This window comes from Trematomus bernacchii, unplaced genomic scaffold (genome assembly GCF_902827165.1).
Source record: "Trematomus bernacchii unplaced genomic scaffold, fTreBer1.1, whole genome shotgun sequence".
NCBI classification, from domain to species: domain Eukaryota; kingdom Metazoa; phylum Chordata; class Actinopteri; order Perciformes; family Nototheniidae; genus Trematomus; species Trematomus bernacchii.
This window is the reverse complement of record NW_022987648.1, coordinates 1,759,920-1,784,077: the sequence shown is the minus strand read 5'-3', so window position 1 is coordinate 1,784,077 and position 24,158 is coordinate 1,759,920. Positions and strand designations below refer to the sequence as shown.

The 24,158-nt window shown below is 42.9% G+C and overlaps 1 protein-coding gene across 9 annotated transcripts in view; it reads left to right on the top strand.

The window, feature by feature from the left end:
* lrrfip1a (leucine rich repeat (in FLII) interacting protein 1a) overlaps window positions 1-23,570 on the top strand; it is a 57,610-nt gene extending 34,040 nt beyond the window's left edge. For 2 of the 9 annotated variants that reach the window (XM_034134151.1, XM_034134152.1), the window contains 16 exons: window positions 14-49; window positions 2,465-2,524; window positions 2,603-2,644; window positions 2,756-2,812; window positions 3,371-3,430; window positions 4,260-4,343; window positions 5,703-5,780; window positions 6,229-6,366; window positions 6,778-6,804; window positions 7,131-7,256; window positions 9,897-10,067; window positions 10,960-11,052; window positions 11,268-11,360; window positions 11,556-11,648; window positions 11,879-12,023; window positions 13,381-16,827. In XM_034134151.1, coding sequence (XP_033990042.1) covers window positions 14-49; window positions 2,465-2,524; window positions 2,603-2,644; window positions 2,756-2,812; window positions 3,371-3,430; window positions 4,260-4,343; window positions 5,703-5,780; window positions 6,229-6,366; window positions 6,778-6,804; window positions 7,131-7,256; window positions 9,897-10,067; window positions 10,960-11,052; window positions 11,268-11,360; window positions 11,556-11,648; window positions 11,879-12,023; window positions 13,381-16,181 — 4,104 coding nt within the window. In that variant the 3' untranslated portion in view covers window positions 16,182-16,827. Of the gene's footprint in view, window positions 1-13; window positions 50-2,464; window positions 2,525-2,602; window positions 2,645-2,755; window positions 2,813-3,370; window positions 3,431-4,259; window positions 4,344-5,702; window positions 5,781-6,228; window positions 6,367-6,777; window positions 6,805-7,130; window positions 7,257-9,896; window positions 10,068-10,959; window positions 11,053-11,267; window positions 11,649-11,878; window positions 12,024-13,380; window positions 16,828-17,277; window positions 17,328-21,679; window positions 21,801-21,883; window positions 21,964-22,042; window positions 22,148-22,674 lie in introns of those variants that run through there. The other 7 variants (XM_034134155.1, XM_034134156.1, XM_034134159.1 and 4 more) reach the window with 6 other exon arrangements.
* Window positions 23,571-24,158: the final 588 nt, after the last annotated feature.

Genomic DNA, 24,158 nt, shown 5'->3' with positions numbered 1-24,158 from the left:
GTCTTCTGCACAGTCGGATCTTGATTCAGTTGGGGCTTATGGTGGAGGGGTAAGGGTTGATGGCCTTGGATGAGTTTTTTAACCCACTACCTGAGGATTCGTTGTGTTGATGAGTCGCTGTAGGACTAACAGTTTATTTGAAGAACTCAAAGCATGGAGTACATGTGTGTTGTCCTTGTGAAGAGACATGGGGTTCACATAAAAGGAGTGAGTCAGCATTGTCTTTTTTATGATGAAGGCATGTTTGAGATGCATGCTTTCTTTGTTGTACAAATTAAATGGATTTGAATTGAGGTTTATATTCTGTCCGTTGTATGCAGGATGAAAGTGTGTGGACTGGATTGTGTATATATTAAAGGAAACGATACATGCATGTGTTTTTGCTGTTGTGAAGGAACATTTTGGAGTCAGATTTGATTTTGACAAAAGAACACTGTTGTTCAGATATCAGGCTCCAACCAAAACACAGGCCACACTATTTTAGGCTTGGTTAAGTCTTAGGGTCATTTCTTCTCTGCTATGTCATTTATTATTCATTTTCCTGAGCAAACAACAGCCAGGATGTTTGGTTCAGTGAGTGTTGGCTGAATCAGTTCGTCATATAACTTCATGTTAATACATGGTGGCTGTTGTTATGCTTCTGCTGTCTGTCGGGTCAGTGTCAAGACTTCATTGTGCATGTATGTGTTGGGTGTTTGTGTTTTTTATTAGTTAAAGATGACAACATTTAAAAATACCCATGACAAAATACGCATTTTTCTACCGACGCGTCATGCCTAAACTGAAAATGTGTAAAGCTCACAGCAAACTAGCTATCATCAAGCACCCTATTTCTTCCCTGATGCTATAGTGAACAACAAATTCAACCCTGTTGAAATTGGCAGGAGATGACCATGGTAACATTAGCTATTAGCTGTTAGCTAGCGGTGGGAAACAGTTCTGCTAGCTTCAGGTTTCATTTAGTTACATTCCGATGCATTCAATCTTGATTTAGTAAAGATTAATATTATATCTGTTCAAATGTTACTTGAATACATACAGTTGTCAAGGCAATATTAAATAGATTTAACCTGTTAAGCCCTGAGCCTGGCTCTCAGGCTCGAAAATGACATTCCCAGAACAAATGACCATATCTTCCCTTCTAAAAGGGTTAAATTAATAATCTTTTTTCTCAAAGTAATGATAAACCTGTGAGTTGGATGTAGAAAAGTCAGAATCAATATAGATGTTTTTTATTTTAAAGAAAATTCAGATTTTACACAGTAAAAAACTGTAAATTATAGTGTCCGTCCAAAGATTATTTTGTACTTATAGTGAAAACTACCCTTGGATGATGGTAAGGTAGACTAAAAGCTTTAGGAATCCAAAGTACAACATATAATAAGTACCCTGTATCAAGATTGATGCAAAACAAGTGACATTTGACCTTTTTAGAGAGATTTAGCAAAAAGAAACCACTTCTGGGGTGATTTGGGTGGATTTTCCTTATCTCTGGCCCCCCTTGGTCGATTTTGATGGTTGACACCTCTTTCTGACCGTTAGAGCCAATATAATCGAAGGGGGAGTCCCCCACACACACTCATTGTGAAAAGAAAAGGTGGGGGCTTCGCGCATGTCATTTTTCATCAGTGAACCTATCTCTAGCTTTGACATCTGGAAACGGAAAAGCAGTTTTATTGCTTATGGATTATCAGAAATCATTTCAAAGGGACACAGACACATTAGATTAACCTATGGATTAACTTCAGCAGCGTTTTTATCGTTTTAATCGTTTTAATGCCATTGAGGACCACTTTGGAGAGACTACAGAGCCAAGGTAAAAATGTTAGCATTTTTAGCTACCTAGCGTCACCTGTTTTGATGTCCGTTTTTGCTTATAACGTCGCCATTTCGTATAATTCAGTGATAATGTGGGTGTCCATCGATTCTGTGTCACCTCACGATGTGAAACGATGTCATGGATGTAGAGAAGAGATAAATAATAAGGTTTTGTGAGTGATTTTCGGTGCAGTAAGGTGTTAGCATTTTTCGCTCATTGCTAATTCAGAGGCTCAGTGTTAGCATTGTGGGTTTTCTTTTTAAAAAAAAAAAAGATCAGTTAGATGAGTTTCTTCCCGTTACATGGATATAAAACATTCATAGTTTATTAAATGAACATGCCCTCAGACACTGTTTCCTGCAAGATGTTGCGGCAGTGCCGGGGTCTCTCGGGCTTAACAGGTTGGAGAGGAAATAATGACCCGTTTAACCTCCTAACAAAAAGTGTTTGCTAACAATAATAAATGGTGTTTAGGAACATGGTATATTGGCATATTATTTTATTTTAGTTTCTCATCGGGGTATCGAATTGGTATTGATAATAGTGGATTGTCACCAGTTATGGTATGCTTCATTTGATTTATGGTGACATCCCTGGTTCAGATGCTTCCCCTCCACTGTGCTCACTCTCTTCTCTCACTCTAAGGACTCCTCCTCACTAACGAAGTCAAAGAAAAAGAAGAAACATAAGCACAAAGACAGAGACGTAGGTAGAAGCTCAGTGTCCTGTAAATCCCACACAGACATGACTCCAGTGTTTCTCACTCGTGTTCTGTGTTCACAGAGGAACGGGCCTGATGATGATCACAGTCTCCTGTCCAGCAGGGTCAGTAGCTGTGTGTGTGTGTGTGCAACTGATGGTTCAGACGTCTGGTCTGTTGTAGCTTTCTAGACAATGTGAGCATGTCCTCATGCTGCTCCTGTGTCCTGCTGTCAGAGCTCCAGACTGAGTGATGAGAGCAGAGTGTCCCGCTCCTCCAGGCTGGACCTCACGGTGCGTGTTGGTCCTCTTGTCTTAATCGCTGAACAGCGGTACAGTGATTGCACAAAACATTTAATATGTTAACGTTGGTATATTTGAACCTGGACCCTATTTTCCTTTGTTTTTGTATCTAATTGAGCAATAGGGAGAAGCATTTTGAAACTGGTCTAGTCTGGTTCTGTAGACAGAAGCCACAAAAACAGCTGTAATTTAATCTAGTAATTCTGTTCTTGTCTAACCTGGTTCTTTGATGTGGCATAAATATTTCTACATCTGACGTATTTATTTAACTGCACATCCACAAAGGAGGATTTTTTTAGTTTTTTTTGTTATTGAACTAAATCACAATCATACTTACTATTACCCTTTTATAACTATTATTAAAAACAAAGACCATGAAAGTCAGATTTGTATTCTAGATGTATGTTATTGGTTAACTGAAGGATTGAAAGTAATGACATTATAACTTAACGGCATGTTCTGTGTGAGATGTATGGAGAAGGGCCTTTAGTTTTTGAGGTGTCGGTGTTTGATGCTTACTGTGACCCCCCCCCCCCCCCCAAACCGCAGAGCTCCAGACTGAGTGATGACCCCCGGGGGTCTCGGGGCTCCAGATTAGACCTGCAGCCGGTGGGTGGCTCTGCACTCAGACTGTTTGTCACAACACTAATGGCTTTGGGTGCACACTGTCTGAAATCCTATTCATTAACACTTGCTTAAGACCTGGGAACGTTTTCATTGTTTTTATTAAAGTATCGTATTTATTGAGGCCTGTAGTGCACTTCTAAACATCTTCTCATCAATCCATGGTAAGAACACATCTGGGTGCATGTGTTGCATCTGTGGAGTGTGTGTGCTGTATATCCCAGAGACTCAGGACTGTCACTGCTTTTGGAATACTTTTGTGTTTAACTGTTAGCAAAGTACTTTTCTTTGTCAGTTCAGCCATTTGTCAAGCATGTGGATTCCTTTTCTTTGCTTTCTATTAAAAGCAGCAGAATGTCGGGAGCATGGTGTCCGGCAGTGGCTCAGTCAGTAGGGGCTTGGACTGTGAGCCGTAGGGTCGCCGGTTCAAGTCCCCGACCAGACCTAAATATGGAGTGTGGACTGCTACTTGGAGAGGTCCCAGTTCACCTCCTGGGCCCTGCCGTGGTGCTCTTGAGCAAGGCACCGGACAACCCCCCACCCCCCACTCCCATAGCTCCCTGGGCGCTGTACAATAGCTGCCCTTGGCTTCTAGTACTAGGATGGGTTAAAAGCAGAGAACAAATGTCACTGTGTGTGCTGTGTGCTCTGCATGTGTGACCATTAAAGAGGGGTTCATCCCTCCCATTCTATCTGTTACACTTTGTTAAGAATTGGATATGTTTAAAAATATGTTTCTGAACTTCCTGTCTGTTTTCCCCACTCCCTTCTGCCTCCTTCTGTTGGCTCGCTTCTTCCTCTTTCCTCATTTCAGACTTCTTACTCTTCCTCTGACCTGTACAGCTACAATGGTCTGTCCTCTGCCAGAAACCCCGGCTCCACTTACAATGGTTACCAGGTCTGTAGACAGTGAGAAATACAGTTGTTGCTGCTCTGTGGCTGCTAGCTGACCTTCCACCTCTCTGTGGGGGGGAAGAATAAATCACTTGAGTCATGTTTCATACTTGAGCTATCACAACCCGTTTCAAGCCTTTCAGACCTGAACCTCGTCTCTGTTGCAGTTAGCATTCCCTCACCAGCGTGCTTAAGAACACATGAAACTAAGCTTGTTTTAATTCAGAACAGGATGTAATGAATCGGTCTGAGCTTTTTCACATTTTAAATGCACTGCGTGTTGATGTCCCTCACTTTGAGAGTATCCTGGCGGGCTGTGGAGTGTAAGAGTGTGTGATCACACTGTGCAGCATGACCCCTCACTGTGTGTGTGCAGAGCTCCCTGTATGAAGACAGTGGGTTGCAGCGCGGCAACAGCTCCTGCTCACTCGTAAGATTCTCTGAGGATCGTGGCCTTGTTGTTTTGTGTGAGGAGTGTCAACCGTCACAAGAACAGTGCATATAACCAGGGCCGGCCCTTGGCATAGGCGGTCGCCTATGCCTAATTTTCTGCCCTTGATGTAATACATTAATAATTGAATAAAGTAAACACCCTTTGGACCCCGTCTAGGACCGGCCCTGCATATAACTCAGTGTGGAGGTGACTCTAGTGTGGAATAATAAACCAGGCCATGTGTGAAACATTCTTCCTTTTCTCACATGAGCAAGACCTTCACAGTATTTTGAGTTATTTGTTTCAGATTTTTTTTTATTTGTTGCTGCTGCATGGGAGTTGGAATTTAAGGTTAAATAAATACTTCCCCATCATAATGACCTTTTTTTATATCAATTTAGCACCACATGTTCTTTTTGTATATAACTCCACTGTGAACAAAGAAGACAACGCTGCATTTATAAAAGCCAAACTATATGAAATCTTTGTAAAACTGTCAGTAGGTAAATGTGTTCGTACAGTAGTGAGAATACGGCTGGATAAATACTATTTGAATCACACTGCATGAGTTGTGAGACTTTGTAAACTGATGGGTTGATATAGTTTTGCTTTTGTTAGAAGCAGCCTCATTTATATTCATTCATCAAGGCTTCTCTTTTTTATGATTCTCTGTTCGCCGTTTGAGGCACTTGACAAAGAAAAGTTTTTGTTCAAATGTCAAGGTAACTCGGGGTGAGTAATCGATAAAGGGTTATTTTGTGGGTAGAGTGTTGATTTTTCAGTGACTTGATGAAATGGTATGTAGATTTGACATTGAGTGGATGGTGTTCAGTACTCTGCAGCATGGTTCTGGTTCTGTGGGGGTCTGTGCATGTGTGTGTGTGTTTCCTACGGCTGTACACAGGAACATAACGCTGTGTTCTCTCTCAGCCTGTAGAGTACAGTAGTTGTCGCAGCTCCGGCTCCAGGGTCTCCTCCAGGGCCGGGTCAGCCCGCACCAGCCCAGTGGTGAGGCCCCCCCCCCGACACCCTGGTAGCAACAAGAGTCTACTTAGCATCAGCGCTTTGTTACCACATGGTCTATGACCAGCTTAAAGAAACAGTTCCACATAGGAACATGATATACTGTACCACAAACAGATCAGTTGAGTGCAACATGTGATGGTGCTATATACATTTTAAACATTAATATAAAGTAGAACAAATACATAACAAATATTACAATACAAATGGCAATAATATTATAAGAAATATGTACAATATATCTTATCTAAAGAGCTTTGCACATAAAGAAGTTGTGGTGTTTTGCAGAATGTTCAAATTGTCTGACCTTAGAGGATTCACAGCCATTATTTGACTATTCTTTGAGGATGTTACACTGACTCAGACGAGGCATGGTTTCCACAATTTGGAAATGTGCATTTATTGTTCTGTGCCCCCTGGTGGACGTTTGCAGGACCACTGCGGCTCTGTGGCCAGTTATCTGAGGAGTGCAGCGGGCGGCAGCGGCCTCCCCCGAGACCTGGATGATGTCACTATTCCTGACCTTTCTGATGTGCGTGGCTTTGCCCCCGCAGGAGGCCGCCGCCGTGATGTGAGCTGACTTCCTGCTTCGTTGCTTTTTCTGCAACCGTCTTCCATCCTTGTGCACTTTGCCCTGCAAGGAAGGCTAATTGTGTCTGTGTCCCAGGTTAATCTGCGTGTTGACTGTGTGGCTGTGGCAGGGAGCCAACCTGAAGATGAGCTGTGTTTGAAACACATGATCTGTTGTTGAAAGGGACACTGTCAGACTCAGACATTTGGTGATTGGATGATATCTGACAGAGTTTTGTCTCCTCCTGTACTAATACAATGCATGGTGTTGTTTATACAAGTGAACTTGTCTTTTCTGGAAATGCAAGTGAAAGAGCAGATTGTAGAGGTATTGTTCGGTTTATTTTACGAGATGTCCAGGTGAATGGTATTCCTGCAGGGAGCATTGTCTGACTTCTTTTTGTCTCCACAGGTGGAGGACAGAGATTATCTTGAGAAGGTGAGTAGATCACATGACCTATCTCTGTTTTTTTACTAAGGATACATAAAGTTACATCAGATGAAGAAGAATAATGATGGGGGGTCTTGTAATGTGTTTGGATTGTATTTGTTCTTTCTAGATTATTTTTGCTCTTATCATTCTGATCAATCCTAATAGAAGCTCTCCTGAAAGGTTCATTTTGTGAAATTACATTTTTAGAATTCTGAGATTATAATCTTTGGAAAAACAGTTAATATGTTTTTTCTCAAGTGCATCTATGATGCTGCTGTAATTTTTAGATAGATTTTCATTTTTTAAGCATTTTTTTTCCCCCTCTTTTTCAGGGATCTCGAGCAGCTTCCGCCCTGACAGCAGCCACCCTCACCTCGTTAGGCGGGACTTCCTCTCGCAGAGGAAGTGGTGAGACGGCTATAACTGTAGATGCAGAGACGTCTATACGGGAAATTAAGGTAAAGTCAAATAGAGCGGGCCAGATGACGCTTACAAATGTCAATACATCTACTGTGTGTATTGCATAGGAAATGAAATATTATAATAACATTTCAAACAGTTTCACGTTGAACAATACTTATTTGTTAATTCCTTATTGGACCAAACATAATTAAAACCTTATTGAAGACTTCCAACATTTGGAATTGTGGTCCTGTTTTGATAATAGAAACGTTTCTGCTGTTGTCAGAGTTTGTTCTCAGCTTTTCAAATATGGAGATGTCCTGCTTTGTGTATGTTTAGGGTTTATACTGACAAAACGAGACTTTTCTGGGATGGGCATTTTCACTATTTTCTGCCATTTAATAACCAAACCATCATTTTAAAAGATTGTGAAGTAAATGGGGAAATTAATTGCTTATGTAAATAATTGTAAATTGCAGCTCTTACTGTCAAACTGATACTGAAACTGTCACTGTAGAGAGCAATAGTAATGTCTCCCCCCAGACCAGAAGACATAAGGGGCATGTGTCCACACTGGGTGTTTCAATTTCATATTGAAAGGGATTTGCAACTCACACACACTCACTTTCATTTTCTCTGATGTAAAAAGTTCTTCCATAAAGTTCCCAGCTGTCATGCTTTTCCCATTCTCCCTGCAAACACTGGTGCTGATGTTCTGTCCTCCTCTCTGCTGCCCCCCTCTGGACTCTGTCCTCCTCTCTGCTGCCCCCCTCTGGACTCTGTCCTCCTCTCTGCTGCCCCCCTCTGGACTCTGTCCTCCTCTCTGCTGCCCCCCTCTGGACTCTGTCCTCCTCTCTGCTGCCCCCCTCTGGACTCTGTCCTCCTCTCTGCTGCCCCCCTCTGGACTCTGTCCTCCTCTCTGCTGCCCCCCTCTGGACTCTGTCCTCCTCTCTGCTGCCCCCTTCTGGACTCTGTTCTCCTCTCTGCTGCCCCCCTCTGGACTCTGTCCTCCTCTCTGCTGCCCCCCTCTGGACTCTGTCCTCCTCTCTGCTGCCCCCCTCTGGACTCTGTCCTCCTCTCTGCTGCCCCCCTCTGGACTCTGTCCTCCTCTCTGCTGCCCCCCTCTGGACTCTGTCCTCCTCTCTGCTGCCCCCCTCTGGACTCTGTCCTCCTCTCTGCTGCCCCCCTCTGGACTCTGTCCTCCTCTCTGCTGCCCCCCTCTGGACTCTGTCCTCCTCTCTGCTGTCCTCCTCTCTGCTGCCCCCCTCTGGACTCTGTCCTCCTCTCTGCTGCCCCCCTCTGGACTCTGTCCTCCTCTCTGCTGCCCCCCTCTGGACTCTGTCCTCCTCTCTGCTGCCCCCCTCTGGACTCTGCTGCCCCCCTCTGGACTCTGTCCTCCTCTCTGCTGCCCCCCTCTGGACTCTGTCCTCCTCTCTGCTGCCCCCCTCTGGACTCTGTTCTCCTCTCTGCTGCCCCCCTCTGGACTCTGTTCTCCTCTCTGCTGCCCCCCTCTGGACTCTGTTCTCCTCTCTGCTGTCACTCATCCTCGCTCACTGCTGCAATACACCAGGAGATCCATGAACTCAAGGATCAGATTCAAGATGTGGAGACCAAGTACATGCAGAACCTGAAAGAAGTCAAGGTATCAGCCTGTGACACCCCTACCCCAACCCCACTCACTATTAACTGAGCCGTTGATGTCCTAACTCCCACTGATCATTTTAGACGTGCTGTGATATGTGCAACCAAATGACTGTTATATGACCCATGACCTTTTCATCTGCCAACATTTTAATAAAAAAGCTGAAGGCTCTTGAAGTTGAAACAAATAGTATTTTAGTGAAGGGGTAATTTAGGAACAATATTCATGCTCTACAACAGGACTGTGACCATATGAAAGCTTCATGTCACCATTTTCCTTGTGATTCATGATTTGATCCCAATAATCATTAGAACATTAATACTCTCAAAACGGCACGAAGACATACTGAAATCACTTAACCTAGCATGTTGTAAGAAACTCGTAGGTTTTATTGAGTCACATTTAGGACAATTAATTTGAGCGGAAACTCTTATCAATGAAAAACAAACAATATGAGAGTAGGTCATCATAAAGCTACAGCCCCCCTGCAGACATTGCTCAGTTTTTCTAACGTGTGCTTTGAGCTGCTAACTGTTGATTTAACTGGCAACGTTACTTCTGAATGTTGCATGTCTTTCATGTGTGTGTTTGTGTTTGCCTGTACTTCTTCACGAGTGGTTGACAGTTGTGAGATAAAGATAAGTATACAGCTTATAGGCTATTCCGTTTTCTGTTTGTATTTAACTCAAATCAAAGGTACGTCTCTTATTACATGTTCTATGTGTTGCTTTCGGGCAGTGCTCAACGGTGGGCTAGAACTTTGAAAACAATAGAAATCAATTTAAAAAATGTCTATTAACCTCTTGATCTAACTATATTTAAACAAACTTGACCTAAGTTAGACATAAACATTTTATTTTACTAAAGATAAAACAATTCACTTCAGGAAATTCAACTCTGTAATTGTTATAACTCTAATTAAGCAAAACAGTCAATAAAAAGCCTATTTTAAATGTTATATTTGACATAGAAGTTGGTCTCAAAGAAGGGAAGAGAAAAAGGCCATTTTAAGGCCAGCATGTGTAATATTCTCCTGTTGTCTATATGTCATTAGGATGCATTAGTAGGAGTGGAGGAGAAGTACCGTAAGGCCATGGTGTCCAACGCTCAGCTGGACAATGAGAAGAACAACTTGATGTACCAGGTGGACACGCTGAAGGACTCGCTCATGGAGCTGGAGGAGCTGCTGTCTGAGTCCCGCCGCGGCTTCGAGGACAAAGTCAAGGTACGGCAGGCACGCTTAAAACTGACAACGTTCTACAAATAAGCCTGCTTTTCTCTAACATAAAGTACATGTGACAATAGTGGGATACCTCCTTTCTTCCTCAATGGAAACTAGCACAGACTTGACCAAGACCCTGACCATCAGTGAGAAATATTGTGTGATTCAGTTCTGCTGCACACTTTTAACTTTATGTTCTTCCATGGTCCATGGTTTTCTCTTCCTCCTCGTTTCATGAAAACATGGCCTGACAGTTTTCAGTATTCCTGCTGACAGACAAACCTGAAAGCAAAACCTCCTTTGCGGTGTCGTTAATATGGTGAAGCTGTACTCAGTATACAGGAGTGTTATTTTTGATGGAATTACAGTGGTGGAAGAAGTACTAGGATCCTAAAGTTTAGTCAAAGTAATAATACTGCAGTGTAGAAATACTCAGTTAAAAGTAAAAGGTCTGCATTCAGAAATCTCCATCCATAACAGTACATTTAAGTGTATTCATGTTTTTTATTTTCGTATTAATAAATGTTACCTGCAAAAGTAACTAGTAACACATTTTTTCAAATAAATGTAGTGAGTAGAAAGGTACAATATTTGCTTGTAAAATGTAGTGGAATAGAAATATGAAGTAGCATAAATATGTAGACTACAGTACTCAAGTAAATGTACTTGGTTACTTTCCACCAGTGGAATTACAGCAGAGCAGAGCTTACTCAAGATGTAGCTGACTCAGCTCATTGTGGATCAAACAGTTACTGCTTCATTGGTATGAAATGTGCTATACATCATAACGCAGCTCTCAGCACACTCGACAGTGATTAAACATCTCCCCTGTCAGGTTTTAGGGCTTCATGTGTTTCTGTGTATCAGATGGATTCTCTTCTCTTCTTCCTCACAGGAATGTGAGCGAGAGAAACATGCCCACACTGTGCTCCAGTTCCAGTTCAATGAAATGAAAGAGACGCTAAAACAAAGTGAAGAGCTGCTCAATGTGAGTATCTGTGTGTCACTAAGACAAGTGAAATGGAGCCTTCCATTGGGTCAAAAAGACAGAAAAGAGAACGGCTGTCTTTTACTCCATTAGTCCCGTAGAACGGCTGCACGTGGAACATTTCACATCTTTTTTCCCACACTGTATATGCATGAATCCTTTTTCAGCTTTCTCTCTCTGCATCTGAAACCTGATTTCCTTTCCCTGCTGTTTAGGACATCCGTCAGCTGCATATCAAACAGGAAGGTTTGAATAGAGAAATATGTGACCTGCAGGAGACAGTGGAGTGGAAGGATAAAAAGATTGGGGTACGGCCTATGAGCCCTGGTCTAGCAGCTCTGTGTTTGATTTCATTACATTCAGCATTTATCTCTGCCAACATGAATTCAGCATTTCCTTTGCATTAAACTTAATGTCAGCTTTTACTTTCACTTCTTTCCACCTCTTGTGCACTTTTCCCTCTTCACTTTCTTTGACACTCTGCCACCTGGCGCTCCGCTCAGGCCTTAGAGCGACAGAAAGAATACACAGATGCAATCCGGATGGAGCGGGATGAGCTCAGAGAGGAGGTGGTGAACCTGAAAGACATTCTGAAGGTACTCGGTGTGAGAGGGCTTATTCCGCTTCATGTGTCCACATTCTGGGAAGCACATTTCAAAACTCTTTTGAAACATTTTGTCGTTGTTGTTGCAGAAACTAAAGGTTTAAATGTTGTTCATTCAAGGTAGAAAATAATCACAAGTGCAGATGTGTTGAAGGTGTCACTCCGCTCAGGCTGAAGGTGTGTAATGTACGGAGCTCATGTTTGACTTTTCCTTTTTTCTAGAAACATGGTATAGTATTGGGACCTGATCTAAGCATCAATGGAGAAGTTGGTGAGACAGAAGCTGACGGGACCCCCGGTGCAGACCCTGCTTCCCCCCTGGCTCAGGATCTTCAGACCCCCCTGACAGAGGGGAACAGCATGCTCGGTAAAACACACTACCCAATAAAAACTGCTCACTGCATGGCACGGCACAAAACTGTCTGAAGAGTTTCATTTCTAAATGCTTTTCAGAGCAGTGATGAAAAACAATAATGAAACAATGAATACCAAGATGACACAATTTATATCTGAATACTTGTCTAATTTTGGAGTGAGCTCTTCAGGTACAGTGCTGTGCTGCTGGAATGTCAAGTGCTTTAACTCTCATTTGCTATGTCCTGAAAGGAGACGTCTGGTAATGTTCTGTGTTTTTCTTTCTTCACATGAACCTGAAAAAAGACGTATAAGAAAGTCTCACCTCCAATTCAACTCTGTTCTGAAACTTGTAGTCTCAACTATTGCTACACTATTGCTCAGAACAATAGAGATGTGTTTCCATCTACAATGGAAGAAGTCTGCTGAGAAAGTGTTACTTCTGAACTACTAAACGGACATTGTTTTTGTCATTGTAAATACCAGATCAGCAACGACTTGATCCTACTGGACTGTGTGTCAGCCTGATATATCTCCTACCTCAAATATTCAAAACCATCAATGAGTCATTCCTGAACATGTAAATACTTAGTAGAGCACCAAATGTGTATGAGTCTGCAGCTGAAAATAGTACTATTGGGTCCAGTGTGAGTATATTTGAGTTGCTAAACACTACAGAGACTGGCCGTATTAGAACATCATTGTGCTTGGTATGTCTCTAAGGAGCCATTGGCCTTGTAAGCAGTGAGAGATGGACTCATTGATTATTTAACTTGATATAGTCTGTTTATCAAGACAACATTTATAGAGAATTGCCAGACGTACCCTTCACACATCATCTATCTGCCCTCATGCTTTCCTGTACAAACTAACCTTCCACTCACTAACTTTGCAACACCCTGTTTTGTCATCATTACTAATGTCTTTGCTTTTAATCCTTTCTGCTGCACCTTCTTATTTTCTCAGCTAATGCATATTCTTCTGAATCACAACTCATCTGTTAGTGCAGGTGGTGTAGGTGTGTCATTTCTGCAAGGACTAAAGGGCTGATGGTCGAAATCAGAGCTCTTTTTAGCAAAAAGTATATGTGAGGAACATACTTCTGTATCTGCTGTACTGTGTTCCCTGATCTGTTGGCTTCAGACTTCTTTTCTTGTCGCATTGATGTGCTGGGGATCAAGACCTTCATTTCGGTGTTCCTCCTGCCTCTTCTCTTCTCTGCTCCTCTTGGCCACCTTGGCTCCGTGCTTCTCTTCTTGAATCAATCAGGCGTTCTGCCTTACATTGACTTCTGCTCATGCACTTCCTCATGAAGATTACATTTCAAAAATAATGTTTTACTTCACCGTATACTCTTCATTAACTCTCAGGCAACACAGAGGAGACACTGTTGAGAAGTAGCGAGGAGGAAGAGGTGGATCCAGAGCAGCAACAAGAACATTTTGAGGAAGCCAAAGAGAATCTCTTTAGCTCTGAAGCACTCTGTAATGTTTCTGGTGTGTGCACTACGGAAGCATCTGAGGAGGAACAGCCAACACGAGGACAACAGAATGCCACAGAAGAAGATGGTGTTGAAGAACCTGGCCTTAGGAAGGACTTGAATGTTGACATGAATGACCAGTCGGTCACAGAGTCCAAAGATATAATCATTTGTAGCCCTGAACTTCAGGGCATTGTCACAAGTTCTGAGGAAAGTGTCACAGAAACAGTAATGCCTGAGGGCAAAGAGTTAGGATGGACCAATAACCTAGATTCAGGGGAGACAGGAAGCCAAATCAATAGTGTAGACACACAAAGTGATGACATTAGAGAGGAAGATCATCTGAGAAACACAGAATCATGTCCTGAGCAAGAGGTTGGGACAGAGAGCTTACCTGAGAAGTCCGTACCAGCTGAGTCAAAGACAGAAGCTCAACCAGAGCCTGAGAACTCTGAAGAGGCAGAGCACATGGAAACTGAGGAAATATCAGGTAACGCTCAGCCTCAGGGCGCTGCTGCTGCTCCAGGGAAAAAGAAGAAGAGGAAGAGGAAAGGTAAAAAGAAAGGGGGGACGCAAGAAGATGGGAACCAACAAAGGGATGGAGCAAATAAAGAAAAGGGCAAAACAGAGGTGAAAATTGAATTGGCTACAAAAGATAATGAGCTAACGGCAGAACCTGAAATTCTTAGTTCTGTCGCTGAAGCCCTCGAAGAACCAGGGATGCATCAAGTAAAGAATGTGCAGGACAGGCACACAGTAGAAGAAGTGGAACCTATTGAAACCCTTTCTCCCAATGACTCTCAAAGAGATTCAAGAAGGGATCATGTTACAGATGAGCGTGACAAGGAACACACTTTAGAAATGGAGAAGGTAGAAGAAGCAGAAGCAACTACTGAAACATGTTCTCACGTCACAACCCCTGCAGAAGTGAGGCTGGATCATGTTAAAGATGAACAGAACAAGGAACAGTGCTTGGAAACCGTAAAAGCAGCAGAGGCAGTGGCACCCGCTGAAACCTTTTCTCACCTTGAAACTCTCAAGGAATCCAGAACAGATCCCATCTCCAAGGACGAGCAGGAACAACCTTTAGAAACACAGAGAGTAGAAGAAGTGGGATCTGTCCCAGAGACCAACCTCAGTACTGAGAGCCCCGATGATCTTAACAAAGAGTGCACTTCCTGCCTAGATGCCTCTAAAAGTGACATCTCAACTAATGACAGTGTCATCCAGGCCGAGTCAGAAATGATTAATAGTGCGGAGAATAGGGTTAGGCCTATTGACGAGATGAAATCAGAATGCACACCTAATATCCCAGAAAACACGTTTGAAAGCATCGTCAAGGAAAACGCAGAAGCTGGATCGCAGAATCCAATCAATGGTGACATGGCTGCTGAGGAATCTAAACCCACAAGCAAAGCTGAGAGTAATGATAAAACATCTGTGTCCCCATCTTCTACCAATGGCTTTACTGACTCTCTCAGGAGCTCGTCTGGCTTCGAGCTGTCTGCAGGCGTGAACTCGGCCAGCGTGGACAAGGTCTCTGATGGAGGTCCAGGAGACGTTATTGAGACAAGCAAAGATGATGAGGATCCAGGAATACAGACTGAACAAGACAAACCACAAGCATCTCCCAGTGTCCTGTTTCCCAGTAATGATGAGGCAGAGCTAACAGCAGACACAACAGAGAAGGAGGAGCTGAACAGAGGCTTGAGCGAATCTGAAGGTTTAGTCCAAACAGACCTATTACATGACCAAAAGAAAGAAAGTCTAAACAGTCCATCATTTGTAACAAACATGGATGTAATCAACACTGTTCAGAGTCTGTTGGAGACTGTAGTGCAAGCAGAACAGCTGGATGATGTAGAAATCCAGACAGCACAGTGTGAGGTTCACGTTGACAAATCCAATGCTGACCTGACCCCTGAATCAGAGATCCATACCACTGAGACAGTAAATGCACCAGATTTTCCAAAAGAAGCTCCTGAACATGGGTCGACTATGGAGCAGGATCACAGATCTGAAGAATTCACCATGGCAGAAGATCCAGAACATAATAACAATCCAAATGATCAGCAAAGCGAGACACAGCAACTGCATGAACCCATGGAAGACATTCCATCTCAGCTAACACTGCAGGTGTGCGATGAAGAGGACGGCGAAGGTCATTCTTTTGATTTTGATGACATGGATTTGGAGCCGGCTGAAGGTGAAAGTCTCCCTAGGAATCCCCAACCGGAAGAAGTGGAGGAGGGAGTTGAAGTTGTTCCAGATGAAGTCGGCAGCTCAGGCGTCCAGACTCCGCCACAAAACTGTTCAGCTCAGGAGGATGGCGCTTTGGAAAAGGGGGAATATTTGTTGGAAAAGGGGGAATATTTGTTGGAAAAGGGGGAATATTTGTTGGAAAAGGAGGAAGTAGGTGTAGCAAACGAGCCCAGGGGCATTGCAGAGGAAGCAAAGGTTCAGAGTGTTGGAGAGGTGGGGGGTGTTGCAGAGGACGTTCACCGGGCGGTGTCCCTGCCTGTAGAGGAAGGGTTAGAAGCCATTGAGCAGGTCCAGGGGGAACATGAGGATTTACCAAAGAGTTCAGAACAAGTGGGCAGCAATACAGAGCCCCAGCAGGCAGGGAAGGATGTGAGGAAGAACAGCAAGAAAGGCAAAGGCAAGGGCAAAGAGGAGTGCAAGATGTCTTAGCTTATAGATGGTATGTATTATGAAAATGTACCATGGATCTGCCCTATAGTAGTCTCTGCTTAGCTGTTTACAAAGTGGTCAAGTACATGTTTGCAGAACATTACAGCATTTTGTCTCTTTTCCAAACAAATATTGTAAGTTTTATTTTTAATTAAACAGACCAACGTTTTCTTTGAGGTCATGTGTGCAAAAGAAAGTGTGTGGAGAGGTGAGACTGTAAACTGCTTTGTAACCGTAGATCTACTGTCGGTAAATACTGCACTTGATACATCAGGTAACATTATTTAGTTATTAACAGTTATCATGCTGCTTGTTATGTGTAATGGTTAATGTTGCTGTGCCCCTGTATCACACATCACTTCATCCGGTACTGTTCCAGAAACTCAAGCATGTCTTCATTCCATAGGTGAACAATAAAAACACAGATGTTAGCTGGTCATTTTAGGAAAGTGTCTTATGGATGGTCACACTTTAACTGTGTCCCCCTGTTCTGTTCTTAGGGATTAATACAACTTGAAGACAGCTATTTCCATCTACATGAATGAACAATGTATCATAAATATGTTTGCAATGTGTTGCACTAAATGGAGAAGATGAATGCCCTTACTGATATGCCAATAAATACCCTGCTGTTACCAATTTAAAACGGTGATTTGTATGCATTTTGTAGGAAAATGACTTTACTGACATTATGAAAAATATTAGTAACTATACTTGGATGTCCATTTTGTATTTTATCTTATAATGTGCTCATAGTGTGACTGTGGCCATCTGTGTGCTGTTGCATTGACCCTCTACTCCACAGTATGTGCATGATAACCCCCCCACACACTCGCTCCGTCACTCCCCCATGGATGCTGCACTGTTGCATGCATCAACCTCTCACCCTGACCCAGCCCCCCCCCCCCCCCCCCCCCCCATCTCCTTGGCTCCTCCCACCCCTGGTATGTTGACTTCCTTTGTTTTCTGAAGATGGATCCTAACAGTTGATATTGTGATGTTGTAGTCTGGCTCTGTGACACTAACGTTCCATTTGAAATAAAAGATGTGTAATCCATGTTTTGATATGAAATCTTCAACATGTCTTCCGTTGCAGAGATCCGCCTGAGGAAGCTGGTGGATGAGCGTGAGAAGATGATCGAGCAGGTGGGTCTGTGGCAGCGCTGTGGCTCTTCATGTTTCTCCTGTTTGAACTTAGTTTCAATGGGAACGCTTTTTTTTAAACCAGAAGCAAAAAACCAAGTCCCTCACTCAAAGAAGAAGATCCACCTCGAACAGACCACCTACAACAGGGATGCCCACTGTTTTTCAGCTTGGGAGCTACTTTTAAAATAACTAAGTCACGGTGATCTACCTACATTAAAAATGCTAAACATATATTTATTTATATTTATACTGACTATACCTTATCTTGGTGTACCTTGCATAACTGCATGAACCCGTATGGCACAATACAACTCAGTACATGTTTGGTCATTACCTTACTCTGATAACCTGCCCTGGCAGGAATCTGCCAGGGCATCTTCCAGAACTGCTGTCCATGAGCCCTGGCCTTCAGCTGAATGTCAGCTTGTAGTGTCAATATCTAAATCCTCCACTCCAGACGAGTTCAGGTGAAACAGTGTTGCAATTTTTGATGCGAGTGAATCGACCTCAACATCTTCCCGAAATGGGTAGCACATAAATGTAGCGACTAGCTCGAGCAAAGCAAAGTCTTGAAAGCGTCTGTTGAACTCTGACACAATTGTCCCAATCTGCTCTGTGTAACGTGCAATGTCCAGTTGCGCACAAGCCTTCCTTTGCGTCTCCAGCTCTGACGCGAGGTTTTGGAAGTTCCCCAAATCATGGCGCTGCAGCTTTGAGGACAAATGTTGCAATTTTCGTTTGAACGCATTAACTGAGCTTATCATATTGACCACGGTTTTGTCTTTTCCTTGCAGCTCTAAATTAAGGTCATTCAACATGTTGGTCAGATCGGTTAAAAATGCCAAGTCTAGCAGCCACTGATCGTCGTTTAGTTGTTTGTATTCCGCACGTTTAGTGACAACGAGAAACTCTTTTATCTCCGGACAGAGCTCTCGAAATCTCTGCAGGAATGTCCCCCTACTAAGCCATCTCACATCAGTGTGCAGCAACAACTCAGAATGGTCGCAGTCAGCCTTCTCCAGATGCGAACGGAACAGTCGTCTTTGAAGAGATCTGGCTGGAATAGAACAGGCGATCTTCATTGCCACATCCATTATCTCTTTCATATTAAGCATTTTTGCGCATAATGCTTGTTGGTGTATTATGCAGTGATAATTGAGGAAGTCGGGGAAAGCATCGTCCTCCCTGCACTTGGCAATAAATCCATTCGAGCGGCCAACCATTGCGGGTGCACTGTCCGTGGTGATTGACACCAATTTGCACAGAGGGAGCTGGGTCTTCTCGATGAAGTTTTTGAAAGACTGAAAAATGTCCTCTCCCCGCGTGTGTTCTTTCATGGGCAGTATTGTTAACATCTCCTCTTTTGCAGTCATATCTGTAAATACCATCCGAATAAAAATGCACAACTGAGCTGTATCACTTACGTCTGTAGACTCGTCAAATTGCAGTGAGAAACAATCGCAGTCCGCGATGTCCTTCTGAAGCTGCTGTGTCAAATCCTCGGCCATGACTTCACAGTAACTACTTCTTGATAGCTGGAGAGCTTTGATTGAAGATAATATTTCTGGTTTGTTTTTAAAGTCCCGAAACAACGTGTGAGCTGCTTCAACGAATGCCTCTTTTATCATCTCTCCATCTTGGAAGGACTTCTTGTGCTTAATGATGGCGTGACTCACCCTGAACGATGCTTCGGTGGCTGCCTTTGATTTTGAAGTCACCTTTGTGAAAAATGCCTGCTGTCCGGACAACTGTGATTTCAGTTCCTTCACCTTTCTCTTTCTCAGCTCGCTTTTTGGAGGGAAGTCAGTGTCGTACGTTCTGTGAACGGTCCGAAAATGCCGCTCCAAATTTCCCTTCTTCGAAATAGCGATTGCAGATTTGCAGATCAAACAAACGCACTTCGAATATGACATCGTGAAAAAATAGTCCTCCTCCCATTCTGGATGGAAGTTGTACGTTTTTTGTTTCTTACTTGGTCCAGCTTCCCCACTCATTTTGATATCCTTTCTTTAGTAGAATTGTATTATTATAATACAATTACCCGCTCTATCGAAATCAGTCGGAAGTCGCAACGGCTCATTTCAAAATAAACGTGGATTTGCGTAAAAAAATAGTTTTTCGGGGTTTGGGTGTTTTGTTTGATTTTAAATAAACAAAGTCTTGGCTTTCAGAATATGAAACATTTATTTCCAAAATCACACGATAAATACATTTTTGAAGCTTGTAAAGGGAAGATGACAGGCACCTCTCACTCGCAATCTGCTCTTCCGTAGCGCAGCTCCCCCTCCCTCCGGCTGAAATTATGAATGCAAGGCGTAGTAATCATAGATAACACGACAGGGTCCGTTACAGTTTGTTTTCATCTGATTTCAAATAAACAAAGTCTTGGCTTTCAGAATATTAAACTTGTTTCGGCAAATTTAGATGATAAATACAACTTTGAAGCTTGTAACGGCATAATTACAAGCGGAGAACTGAGTAACGTAACGTCACAGCAGGCATAACAACAGCCGGTGTTTCTTGTGAGTGTTTTCCCCGGGAAACAAACACAATACACACAAAGGCAAAAATACACAAACACACACACACTTAAATGCCATAGTAAGGAAACTTGTTTTTCTCTTTTCGATCGCGATCAACGTAATGGGCACCCCTGGCCTACAATAATAAATAATAACCAGAGATGGAGGAAGTACTTATTTGCTTAAGTAAAAAGTAGCAATACTACATAGTAAAAGTGCCTAAATACAAGTAAAAGTATTACATGCTAAATGTACTTAAGTAAAAGTGCATGTATAAGCATCACATTGTACTTTAAGTACCGAAAGTAAAAGTATTCATTATGAGGAATGGGCAATTTAAGCAGTAAGTTAAAGGAATTTAGTTATGGGTTTATTCAAATTAGTTTATATACTACTGGGTAACTTAATAATATTAAATAATGCATTTGTTGTTTTATTTTGTATTAATGATCTAAATATGCAAAGTAGTAAGTAACTATTATGGTTAAATGTAGTGAGAAAATAATTCAGCATGTTCCTACATAATGTAGTGGAGTAAAAGTATAAAGTAGCATAATGTACAAATACTTGATTAAATAACAAGTACCTACATTTTTTACTTAAGTACAGTACTTGAGTTAATGTACTTAGTTACATTTCACGACTGATAATAACAATTATACATTTTATTTGTAAGCGTCTTTCAGGACACCCAAGGACATGTTACAATTCATCAAATAAATACTTGAACGGATAAAAGCAAAAAAGGGACATTTGGAAGCAGACGCATGAGGATAAGAGCAGCAACCTTCACAGAATGATTGGCAGTACAGGCTGCTCACCAGGAGCCAGGGGAAGGAGGAAGATGAATAACAGGAGTGGACCCAGTACTGACCCCTGGGGCACCCGAAAAACTACAGTAGATTAAAGTCTCTACAAATAGTTCAAAGACAGCGGCAACATTTTGGTCCCATTGAAATGCGTACAGTATAACATTTATTTGCGAAACAGATTTTTTTGTGTGAGATCTGCAAATTCCTTCTTAGAAATGTTCTCATCAACAAATCAAATCACATCAATGAGCTCAAAACCAACAAGGAACTGATTCTACTTACACACAGGCCGTTTCTCAATCGCGAGGATGCTGGCTTGGTAGCACAGCCGAGCCGAGCATCTTGCTTCAGAAGCAAGGCAAGAATACTTCCTGGCATTCGGAAAACGAAGAGTGGAACAGGCTAGCAAGTGTGCAGGTGTGCGTCATATGAGAGGCCCCGCCTTACATCTTCTGCCACAGATTTGGGGAAATTGGTCCATGCGCAAAGCATTGTGGGGATTTTAAGGACGCGAAGTCTACCCATGTGCAGCCTCGAAATTTCCCCCAAACCAAGGACGCGGCCTCGGTGGAATTCCAAGTATGCTGGAGATTGGAACAGTCTTTCGGCAGCACTCGATGACGTAGCATCCTTGAAATATTGGCTTGGAAGCCAATATCCTCGCGATTGAGAAACGGCCTTGGTGTGTGTGTCTGTTTCCTGTCTGTTTCCTTTCTGCCATAGAGCACCATTGTTGTCCATTAACACATCAATGCACCACATGCTCCGTCATTGCCATAAACAGATGGGCTTTTATGTTGATTTGATCCCATATACACTGTCCTGCTGATGGACATATACATAAGCACACCAAATGTACACCCTGAGAGAAAGTAGTATGACAATATGATAGTGACCAACTAAAAGGGGTTAGGTGGCCGGCATTACAGTGTTGACAGTCTAGTAGACTCAGAAACTGACAGCTGGTAAGTGTGGGTCTTGTGTCATGCATCAGCTGATGAGTGTGTCTCCTCTGCAGGTGAAGAAGCTGAAGGCCCAGCTGGAGCAGAAGACCCCGAGGAACGGCACTGAGAACACTCTGAGCCCGGACGGAGAAATACTTGAAAACGGCAACGACCCAAACATAATGGAGCTGCAGCGTGAGTACACATGTGCATGAAAACACAATATTGCTATTTATTCCCTCTCCAACCACTCATACATATCTGTTTAATCCTTCCAGGAGATTCAAACAGGCAAATAAGCGACTTCAAGTTCAAACTGGTGAAGGCAGAGCAGGAAGTCACCGCTTTAGAACAGAATGTAAGCTGAGAAGAACGATGACCTCGGAGCATACCTGATACATGAATATTCTCTCCAACAAGGCTATGTTTTTCTCCAGGTGACCAGGCTGGAGGGTCAGGTGACGCGCTACAAGTCTGCATCAGAGAACGCAGAGAAGGTGGAGGATGAGCTGAAGGCAGAGAAGAGGAAACTCCAGAGAGAGGTACAGAGGGCTTAAAGGGCCAGTGTGGAGCATTTAGCATCAAGGGGGATATATTATCAGAAATAGAATCAAGTGTTCATAGCTGTGTTTTCATTAGTGTAAAGTCACCCAAAAGTCTTTAGTCTGCTGAGATGCACCACCATGTTTCTACACTAGCCCGGACCAACCAAACTCTGTCTCCAGAGTTCTCTCCCTCTTCTGTTACCTGAAGGTCACTCTAGTTATTTGTCTGCTAGCTATCAGCTGCTGCCTGAATTCATTGCTCCTATGGATGGCCTGAAAGACACCACAGCCTTAGCATATTTCATTTAGAACATGTTTTAAAGAGCTTTTTATTTCTTAAAACTTGGAGAAAGTGGATACTTTGCCAGTTTGACAGTATTTTCTGATTTATGAACTGATACAAAGAGATCCAAAATCCCCTCTGTAAAAACATTAGACTTTAACACGTCAACATATTTAACATGTAATCAAAGTTGTAAAACAAAAAATGATAATTTCCCCCCCCCCCCCCCCTGCGTTTACAGCTGCGCTCAGCACTGGACAAGGTGGATGAAGTGGAGTCCAACAACAGCCACCTGTCTAAACGCCTGGAGAAGATGAAGTCTACTCGTGGCATGGCACAGACTCCATAGAACACATCCACCTCCTCCATGTTGGAGAAGAGTCACCCTGCATCCTGTCATCTGCCTGGTAGCAACCTTTAAGAACAAGAACCAAAACAAATCTTAGTTATCTTACTCCCAGAATAGAAACACCAACCAGCTATGTGCCATTTCTTTGTCTGTCTTGTGTGTGATGAGAACTCTTTGTAGTGTTGCACACACTCACACAGAACATGAGGACTTGGACAGACCCTCTATGATGTCCAGTGGAGCGAGAGACTAAAGCTGCCCTGACTATAGATGCTCTCTTTCTCTCAGAGTGTCCAGGATCTGCCTGCGGAGAGACACGAGTGCTTTGCGTGTGTCGTGAATGAAAGAGCAACTTTAAGTGTATTTTTCCTCATTTGCATCCAAAGCCAAACTATTTTTAAAGATGTAAATGTTTAGGTGTGTTTGTCACTTGTGATAACATGGATGAAACGGTTTGAAAAGAAAATGTTTATAACCCCCACGCTCAGAAATGTTTCAGTTGTAGTTCTTTGTGTAGGCACTCACTGCTGGTGTGTGTGAGACCCAGCCCCCCCTCCTCTCTGCTTCACAGCTGCTCACTGCTTGGCCTCCGTCACACACTTTTGAGACTATGTGAGGAAGTGTGACCCGGGGGCTGAAGGCGGGGTTACCAGGAGGCCCTGAACACATCGGGGAGACAGACGCTGCTTCACTGTTTACAAAGCTTTCAAATGTTTGTAAGGAAACATAAAGAACTGTAATCTTTGTGCAATAAAGGTTCAAACCATATTGGTATCTGCACACGTGCATTTAAGTCCTGGACTTCTCCTTTGTACTGTGGTTGTTTCAGCCTGAGCAAAGCTAACACTTTATTCTGGACCTTTGAGAATGCAGTAGCTCAGGAACGAGAGAGAAACCCTGAGCTGACTCTCAGGCTGTTTGCCTTTCCTTTACACAGTCAGAGTACAGCAGCGTGTCGCTGACTCTGTGTAAAGGAAACATATTCGCTCACTTTCTCAAGTCACAAATAAGTTTGAGAGCATTTGAATGTTAGAACAAGAGGTTTCACATATGACACATTTCCAAAAACTGCTAGATATCAAGTGATCCGTTTATACAGAAAATAGTTTGCAACAACAAAAACTTACTACAATGAAAGGCATCAAAATCTCGCAGTAGTAATGCTATAGACATGGAAAAACTAAATCACACTTTAAAATGAACTTTATTTTATTTTTGAAAAGATGGTTTGAATGTCTTGTGATTCATGGTTTCCCACTCACTGGGCGGATCCATTTTTAGAGTCCTTACAAAGAGCCTCGGAAGCACCTCTGGTCAGAGAGGGGGGGGGGGGGGGGCAGCATCTGGGTAATAAAGATTGGCAAATGGCCGAAGAC